We start from the raw sequence: 10,136 nt of genomic DNA on the forward strand, positions 1-10,136 counted from the left end.
GAAATTACAAAGGAGGGGACACTATTTCTCATGTATAGTCACAGATTCCAGGTGTACATGGCAAAACATGATATAGTATTATGGTTGTCAAAACCACATCAAACATGGCATTTAGAATGACAACCAAGTCTGTCAAGGAATATTAAAAAAAATGGACAGAATTGCTTGAACAAGTGATTCCAGGGAAGAAAACCTTTCTGTTTGCTTCTTTAATTATTTCTGCAAAATCAGACTAGATCAGAGGAACTAGTCTCATGACATTGTGTGTGTGCGTTGACTCTGGTATATAGCTACCCATTCGGTGGTCACCAAATCTCTGCACCACAGCTTGAAAAAATTCTACCTTTTTATTTATTGTATTGCATAAACACCTGTCAACCACTGTAAAAACTATTCAACAAGGGGTAAATCTAACTGATGTGTTTTTTCCTGCTTGGTTCAGCTTGTGATCATACTTGCTTACAGAATCTGTCTGATCATGCCTCCTCCTCTTCCATGATCCTCTGCTTCAGTTCACAGTGGACTATTGGATTTGGAATCTGTAGGGTCAGTCCAAGGTCTCCTGCTCTCTATTTCTCTCTGGTTTTTCCTTTCTGTTTACAAATGTAAAGGGATTCTTTGGAACATGAGGGATGTAATCATTGAAAGTAAAAACACTTTCAATGCAGTTTTTACAAAATTATTAAAATCTCAGATGTATTTTTTATATATGTGAATGGAATAAGATTTTTTTACTTCCTTGCGCATGCCTTGTATGGATGATGTCTATGGCCAGGGGTAGGATTTGAATTTCTTTGACTCTTCTTTTAATTTGTGTCAAGTGTTTGGTGGCAAAATGAGACTCAGGTGCTGGAGTGATAATGTTATGTGGAAGCCGGGTAACAAATACAGTTATACTCTAGTGACCTGTATTAATCTCTCCATGTATTCCTCTACATCTTCAGATTTAAAGAGCACTGGAAATGTTTCTGGTTATGTATTTATGATGTCTAGGCAAGCTGTTGCAGCCATCATTTTGTAATCTTAGTGAAAGAAATTCTAATTTCTATGAACTATTAAAGAATGCTATGTATAAGTTACTTGTTTTTCATGTGCCCTCTAAAGTGTCTTTTCCCAATTACATTTTTATGGTTTCATGGGATACCTTTAACATGCACAGGAATTATTGTTTGTGTTAGAATGGATTACCAGTAACTAGATGCCAAGGTTCCAATTTGGCTATACCCAAATCAACATGTTTTTTTTTTCTGTACTTATGCCATGTTTTTGGAATGCTTTATTTTAAATGGCATTCACTTTAGTTACTTCATACTAAGTCTCTCTAGAATAGTATGTTTCAATTTCCATTTTTTACCAATGGAAATGTTTTTTATTAATGACATACTTAATTTGCTAGAGCTCTACCTATATGCATTACATGAGCAAAGGCATGGATAAATAAACACCTGCTTCATTACACATACCGTAAGAGTGAAGAAGTAGCATTTGACCCTACAAATGTGTTCATCATCACAAAAGAAGGATGGGTGAAATAACATTTGACAGCCTCCTGTTATGTGAACTGTGCACCCATCCAGCTAACATAGTTAATGCAAAAAAAAAAAGATAGAGACTTAATTTTCTTTGGGTTGGATCAAGAAAATGCATCCAGTGGGAACATGAAAGGAGATATTTAGTACTTCTGGGGCATGCACTTCTTATGGATGTTCCTGAAAAGGAGAGGGAATAGAAATGTAATACAATCTTTACCCAACAGAAGGAGTTCTGCGACATATGTAGCAGTTTTTGGTCATCCATTTCCAACAAATTAATCAGACAATACTGTCAGCTCATAACATACATCCAGTGGATGCGCTGGGATGCATCCTCAGTGATGTATCCTGGGGTCATTGGGTGTTTCGGGTCTTTTAAAACATCATACGCCCTCACAGGTTTACTGTGTACAATAATTGACGAGGTCAGTTTTACTGAACACAATAGCTGGCTTAAGGGCCATTAAGCTGTAACATTTCAGAAGAGTACTTTCACTGCACCATTTTTATGTACACAGCTAACTACTGAGGAGGGTAAGTACATCAACGCATTTCCATTCACAGGAATCCATACCATTAAATTCCATCTGGTATATAGTGACAACTGCAATAACAGATTCAGGACAGCAATGCACAATGTATTAGTACTTTAATGTTGAGGAAGTTCTCCAAAATCTGCAAATCAACCAAACATATTTGCCCAACCTCACCTATGATACATCAAGCCCCATCACAGTATCAGACCAAAAAACAATTACACACTACACAAGATAAAACAGCCAGTGGCAGTCCACCCATTTTGTTATAAAGATATTCATATTATTCCAGTTAATGATTAACAGTTAATGTTTAAATTTCAAACATTTTTAAAACAATTTCCCATGTACAATGTCATACAAAAGTAAACTGTAAATCAAAAACTCTACACACACAGTCCTGAATAGCATAAATTTCTCCAGTTTTCCATCTCAATGTTTCTCTCCTGTATGACTTAGCTGGTGTGTTTTCAGACCCTCCTCCTTGTAGTAGCTTTTGCCACACTGGGAGCAACTAAACGGTCTCTCTCCTCTGTGAATTTGCAGGTGTACAAAATAATTTGTTATGGTAGCAAAGCTCTTCTCACAGCGAGTACAAGAATATAATTTTGTGACTGAAGGGATCTGCTGACAATAGGCACTCTCTCTTGTGTGAGTTACCTGGTGTTTGTTTAGGTCATCCTCTCTAATGAAGCTTTTCCCACAATGTGGGTATTGGTATGTTGTTTCCTCTGTGTTATGGAATGAAAGTGTATCAATATTTCCCTCAGTGGCGAAACTTGTCCCACAAGTGGAGGAACCAATCTGTTTCTCAGCTACAGGGATTCTGTTGGTGACATACTGACTACTTTTATTTAATTCTGGGGTAGTTTCAAGACTGTCCCTTTCAGCCAGCCCCTCCTCCATTTTCACTTCCTCCACTGTGATTATTTTCAGCTGGAGATCTTCTTCCATACAATCATCTCCTGTCAGCATCTGTTCATTATCCTCTTGTTTTATTTGCTCCAATGATTTTAAGTCTTTATCGTGATGGTGTTCTGCCATTGGTTCCAAGACACATTCTTGCGACTGCTCTTTTCTGAGGATGAAAGGAATTTTCCCGAATCTCCTGAGCATATCTTTGCTCCCAAACATATTCTCTGTGTTGCATGTCTGTTGGATTAAAAAAAAAACAAAAAAAAAAAAACAGGTGAGATAACAGTGGCTCAAAGTGGTACAAATATCATTGTACAATTTTACCTATAAATACTGCTATAGCATATTAACAAAAATGGCAATCCATTTCTTCCAACAAATAACACAATTTCTGAGGAAAGTGAGAAGCAGTGTGACATAACATGGCTGTCAAGCTGGATGTGTGTGTACCCAGAGCCTGAAGATACCCTTTTGGAGCACTGAAATAGAGACTAAGAGAACATCTTTATCTGCAAAATTAATACAGGTTCAGATGACTTAAAGTGACAAATACAAGTAAAACATTTGTTTGTTACCATTTGGATCAATCCTTGGTAACACAAACTGTGGATCCCATTCTAAGCCACATCAAAAGGAGGAAGAATGAATCATTGCAATTGCACCAATAGGAAGGTGGTTTGGTTAAAATGGTCAGGGATTGTGGTGTGCGTGCCAATTATGTAAAGAACTTATTTTAGGGTGGGAACTCTGACCAATGGGTGGCACCATATGGTTTGGAAATCACAAGAGTGTCCTGAGGTGGTGACATACTCCGACTCCCTGATTTCAAATCTTGTGGGTTGCCAGCCCGACTGTCCAGTGACAGAATGTGTCAGGTTCACTGACAGTACACTTGTTTAAGTTTTTAAAAAACTGTCATGCCAGCACTAGGGTTGCATTGTTGTTACAGACCTTGATATGGAGTGGGACAATTTAAGGTACTTACACTAACAATTTTATTATATTAAGGGAAAAGGGGTTAGATGACTCACCATTTGCACATCCGCATCAACCATTATGGGCTTGGGTCCAGGACTAAAACTGTTTGAGTGGCTGTGCCCTACAGGGGTCTCCTCAGTGACATGTCCATTTGCACTGGGGGCAAATCCAGTTGCTGTGCCTGTGTGCACTGTCAGGTACTGTTTCACAATCCGGTCTGTCACAATCACCTCCCCACAAATGGAGCTGGATCTTAATTTGGCATGACTTTCTTGGTGTTCTAACAAAGATCTCTGCCTAACAAAGCTTTTGTCACACTGAAGGCAATGGTACCGTTGCTCAGCTGTGTGCTTTTGCCGGTGACCCGTCAGATCTGATATTCTTACAGACTTCCTTTGTTGAGGGCTATAGCCTGGTCTTTCTCCTATGTGTGCTTGCAGGTGTGTCTTCAGACCTTCCTCTCTGTAGAAACTTTTGCCACACTGGGAGCAGCTAAATGGCCTTTCCTCTTTCCCATCCCTTCGATGAATTTGTAGGTGCACAATGTACTTTGTCAATGTATTAAATCTTCTTCCACAGTGGGAACAACAATATGTTTTATCTTCAGTTGGCATTTGCTGAAAATACAGATTTTCCCTTGTAGGTCTTTGCATGTGTGTATCCAGGTCCTTCTCCATAAAGAAGGATTCCACAACCTGAGAGCTGGGGTATGGTCTTTCTCCTACTGGATTTTGCTGAGGTATCACTGAATGTCCTTCTATGTTGAAATCCTTCATGCAGGAAGAAAGATTTTGTCTCTCCATTAAGAAGATTTCTTGGTTAAATTGCAGAATGTTATTGTTTAATTTTATGGTGTTAACAGAAACGTCACAATCAGTCTCCTCCACTTCTTCCTTTTTCATTTCCTCCAACACATTCTTCTGTGGCTGGTGATCCTCTTCCACATCTCTCAGGAGCATATGTTCACTGTTCTCGTTCATTTCATTCTGTGATTCTAATTCCTGTTCACAACTGTATTTCAGTTCTGGTTTCAAATCATATTCACGTAATTCATCTTCACTCGGGAGCAAACCTATCTTCCCAGAGTTCTTAGGTCTCTCTGCACTCTCAGACCTGCTCACTGTGTTGTAAGCCTGTCATAAGAGAAAGAGTGAGATATAAAGACAGTGATTAGTAAGTGAAACAATAAGGTTGAGTAGGTCAGTTGAAAAACTGTACAAATGTGAACCCACAGGAAGAACATTTGCTCACAGTACTAGCAAAACAAAAGTTCAAACTTGACAAAACGTGTGATACACTGTAAACGGCTATCCAGGTTACATCAGTCAAATGAGTTATTTCTTGAATGACACAACTGTATGATAATGTTTTTGTTAAATGGTAGGCCATGGTATTTCAACTGCTGAAAAAGAAGATATTAAGAGCCAAATTTTGTACAGCCCACATTTCATTTGAATTCTGAAGATGTGATATATTGAATACAAATGGCAGTCATTACAGGAGGAGAGCAATTACTTACATTCAACACCGCTCTGTTCCTGACGGCTCCATCCTCGACAGTTATGTCTCTTACAGCTGCGGTGGATCCAGCACTTGTACAGTCAGCTGTACTGCCAATCATTTTTGGATAAAATTGAAATACTTTATCACATGGTATCAGAGGTCTCTTTACTGTGTCCACATGCATGTTTAAGTTTTCTAAATGATTGAGCCCCTGCAAATATTCAGGCTGCGTAATGCTGTGGTTGCCTTTGCCCAGTTCAGGTACAGTTTTAAAATGGCTGTTGTTGCGTCTCTGCCGCTCTCTTTTCATCATCCCTTCACAATCTTTCTCTAATTCCTCGTTCTCCCTGCCTACATTTTTTGTTCCGACAGGATGAGTGTCTTGCAAGCGGGTGTCACTGCTTCTCCCCTGTTCTCTGTGAATTTGCTGGTGCACGATAAAATTTGTTAACGTAGTAAATATCTTGCCACAGTTGGAACAACAATATTTTTTTGTAGATATCTGTTTTAAGCCGCCATAAGATCTCATTTGTGCGTGGGTTTGCTTGTGTCTTTTGAGACAATATTCTCTGGAGAAATTTTTACCACATTGGGAGCAACGGTGTAATTTCTCTCTTGAGTACATTTGGATATCTTCTTCAGAATTACCTTTTGAGGCAAAACTCCCAGCATGCTTTAGGCAGTGGTACAGTCTCTCTTTTGCATGTACATTGTGATGACTCAGAAGAAGTGATTTTGTTCTAAATGACTTTCCACACTGACAGCAACGGTGTTCTTTCTCTCTGGTGTGCATTTGCTCGTGCTTTTTCAGTCCATCTTCTCTGTAGAAGCTTTTACCACACTGAGAACAGCAAAATGGCCTCTCCTCCTTACCCTCTCCTCTGTGAATTTGCTGGTGAACAATGAAATTAGTTAAGTCTGTAAAGGTCCTTCCACAATGTGAACAACCATATGATTTCTTTTTTGAAGGCATTTGTTGCAAACTGACCATGGGGTCTTTTCCAGTGTTGTTTTTCTTGTTTCTCTTGAGACAGTATTCTGAAGGGAAGGCTTTCCCACACTGGGGGCCATTGTAGTGACCCTCCCCTGTGTGTATCTGCATATGTTTTTCAAAATAACTTTTCAGTGTAAAACTTTTAGCACACCTGTAGCAGTGGTACAATTTCTCTTTCATGTGAGTTCTTTTGTGACTCATCATAACTGTCTTTGATCTAAATGTCTTCCCACACTGAGAGCAACAGTGTGGCCTCTCTCCTACGTGAGACTGCTGATGTGTTTTCAGACCATCCTCCTTGTAGAAACTTTTCCCACATTGAGCGCACTTAAATGGTCTCTCTTCTCTACCGTCTCTTCTGTGAATTTGCTGGTGAACAATGAAATTTGACAATACTGTAAAGGTCCTCTCACAATGGGAACAACTATATAATTTCTTTTTTGTAGTTAGTCCCTGAAAACCACTAGCAAGTTTCTTTTTGGTAGCTGCTTGTCTGTGCCTGTTTAAACAAAACTCTGTGGGGCAGTTATTCCCAGTCTGTGAGCAATTGTATAGCATTTCTTTGTGTCTTTCAAAATTCGTTTTAGAAGCAAAACTCCTTCCACACTTGGAGCAGTGGTAAAGTCTCTCTCTTACGTGACTACGTTGGTGACTCATTAGAAAGGACTTTGCAGGAAATGATTTCCCGCATTTAGAGCAGCAGTGCAGTCTCTCTCCTTTGTGACTTTGCTGATGAGTCTTCAGCCCCTTCTCTCTATAGAAACTTTTGCCACACACAGAGCAACAGAATGGTCTCTCTCGTTTCCCATCTCCTCTGTGAATTTGCTGGTGCACAATGAAATGTATTAACGTAACAAAGGTCTTCCCACAGTGTGAGCAACAATATTCCTTTCTAGCAGGGGTTTTCTTGAAACAGTGTTTCTTTCTTGTGTGTGTTTCCAGGTCATCCTCACTTAAGAAGTTTTTGCCACACTGTGCGCACTGATATGATTTTGCTCCTGCGTGAATTAATGACTGCATTAGATTTTCCTCTGTGGATCCTAGGCCACTGTCAAAGGAGTCACTTACCCTCCCACCTGAATGAAGTCCTTCATTCACATGATTATTGTTTGTATGTAATTCCACAGGAGAGTCTAAAAGGTCTGCCTCCCATTCACCTTCTTCCTCCTCCTTTTTAACTTCCTGCACAGTGATTATCTCCAGATCTTTTTCCATATCACTGTCTTTCAGATGTTCATTGTCCTCCTGTTTTATTTTATCTGTTGATTCTGATTCACATCTGTCTTGATATGTCAGAGGTGGGTTCAAATCACATTCCTGTGACTCTTCTTTGCATAAGAGCAAAGCCATCTTCTCAATGTTCTCAGATCTCAGATCCACTCCCAAGATTATCTTCAGTGCTCTGTCTGCAAGACAGGAAAGGTTAAAAGTACTGAGAGCATGTAAACAATGCATAGTACTAATTTATTATATCTTAAGTATCTTCAACTGTTTTTAAGTCACCACGATATCAAATCTTAAAGTCTTGTTTTACAATTTGTAAGATTCTCATGTAGCTAGAAAACTAATGTTTGTTTGTTTGTTTTTTTCAATACAAAAAAAAAAAAAAATCCTCTTTCATGGAACATGAACCTAAGCAAGCAGTCTGATGGTGTATGCCTGATAATTACAGCTATTTCTGCAAACTGATGCGCTTTGTGACCAGTTTGAGTTAACAAGCAAACACGCGACTTTACAGCATAAATAATAAAATGATTTACTACTTCAAGTTATTTTAAGTAATCTGAAATTCAGTAACTGAAATGATATCGTCCTTGGCTTGACAATTATGTAAAGCCCAGAAAAGCACTCTCCAAGCACATTAGTAAAATTATCTGCGTATTTATGCATTTGCGTTTGAGATGTTGCCAGGTCGTGCGAAGCAAAATACCCTGCAGAGAAGTGCTCAGCCTTCAAAACCAAACAAAACAAACCGCTCGTCCAGTCTGCATACTGGCTTGCTAACATAATTTCAGAACCCCGAAGTGCCTAAGAGCCGAGGCGCATGCAATGCTTTAAGATTTAGATTTAAGTACTCGAAAATAAGTGAAACGACGGCACTGACCAGTAGCCGCTTTGTTGCGGTGATTGCTGTTTCCACTGTTTTCCACTCCAGATGGCGAACAACAAAAACTGGCTTCTGTAAACTGAGCGCTGCAAAAGTGGCTAGTGACCGAATTTTAAATTAAATGTTGTTTTTTTGTGTGCAGAGTAACCGTGTGCAGTACTCAAACCGAATGGGGTCTGTCGGAATCTCGTGGGAAGACGTCACATCTGTTTCATTTGCACAAACGATGCATCCATAGTTTCTCTAATCAGGATTAGCTAGCTAGTTATACCGGTGATATCCTTTGTTTTTTTGGTCACGAAATATCTAACCACATATTCTTCTATTCTATTTGCAGAAGGAGGGCTATCCTTTACAGCTAGCGTTGGATTCAACCCGCTTGTTATGTATGTGACTGATAAAAGGAAGCACTTGCTGATATTACTGTATTTTCGTTGTCAGGGAAAACAACACAGGTCAAAAAAACGCAACATTCGACGCGGCTGGCCACAATAAGGAAAGTACTTCCGGTGGCCACTGGGCGCAAAATTTAAAACATTAGTCAAAACTTGGTAGACTAACAGCAAATGTAAACCTAAACTAAATTAAATGAAATACACTATTAATATACATTTCCACTGTAGCGTATCATCGCAAAATCAGTTGTATCATTATGATCGTTAGAGATTCGTCATATCTGCAAAGGCAGTTATGCATTTAAAAACCATCGATCAGTCTTGCGTTATCGATACATATTTTAAATCTTTTGACATAATGGTAGTTACAAGTATCAAAAGATTTCTTGTTTTTAAATGTATATTTATTTTGTCTTTGAATACCAGGGGCTTTTAAAATAAATATAGTATTGTTGCCCTACTAAATGTCTTACTTGCTTTAACGCAGACATCCTTCATTTTTCCACTGATCTAACTTAACAACTGACATTGTTTCCGACCCAATGAAAAAACAGTATGGTCCTACTTGGAATCCAGATTGCATTAGGTACTACCTCATCAACTATATGCCACCAGTTGTGACACGTCAGCTTCTAACTTAACCGGCAACTGCAATCTCTCTTTGTATAAATTCAAATATTCAAAATAACTCCTATTTCAAATCTTACTGGAAATTTAATTGCAGCATGTTAGAAATTAAACTGTTATAAACAAATTGCAAGACTTGCAAACAATATATCTTGAATTGCCACATACTGTACATGCAGGAAAACTAGGAAAAGAATAAATGCACTGTTTGGCTTTTTAAAAGAACTGAAACATACTCTCAAAAATGATTAGATAGTACTATTTATAAAATGACATGGAAAAGCTGTATGTCATGTCACTATTTTTCCATATCACTGTGAAATCCATATTAGTTACTTCTATTATACAACTTTGTTCTTACATCTTCGAAAACAAAAAAGATCAAAGGTCAGTTTGTGATACAGGATGGCCATTTACCCCATGGAGATAAGAACCACAGAGCTTCCATACACACATGTAAAATTAATTTTGGCTTCAAAATATAACAAAATACGTCATTTTTTTCATAATACCTAAGCAACAACAGGTTAGACAAGACTGCATTACCTC

The 10,136-nt window shown here is 38.5% G+C and overlaps 1 protein-coding gene across 1 annotated transcript; it reads right to left on the bottom strand.

Moving 5' to 3' along the window:
- Positions 1 to 2,473: 2,473 nt before the first annotated feature.
- LOC118775056 (zinc finger protein 850-like) lies at positions 2,474 to 8,952 on the bottom strand. Its single transcript, XM_036524757.1, has 4 exons — positions 8,563 to 8,952; positions 5,481 to 7,864; positions 4,015 to 5,094; positions 2,474 to 3,220 (listed from the first exon to the last, which is right to left on the bottom strand). Exons 2-4 carry the CDS (start codon positions 7,806 to 7,808, stop codon positions 2,501 to 2,503), a joined length of 4,128 nt encoding a protein of 1,375 aa, XP_036380650.1. The 5' UTR covers positions 7,809 to 7,864; positions 8,563 to 8,952; the 3' UTR covers positions 2,474 to 2,500.
- Between the last annotated feature and the right edge of the window lie 1,184 nt (positions 8,953 to 10,136).

This window comes from Megalops cyprinoides, chromosome 3 (genome assembly GCF_013368585.1).
Source record: "Megalops cyprinoides isolate fMegCyp1 chromosome 3, fMegCyp1.pri, whole genome shotgun sequence".
NCBI classification, from domain to species: Eukaryota; Metazoa; Chordata; class Actinopteri; order Elopiformes; family Megalopidae; genus Megalops; species Megalops cyprinoides.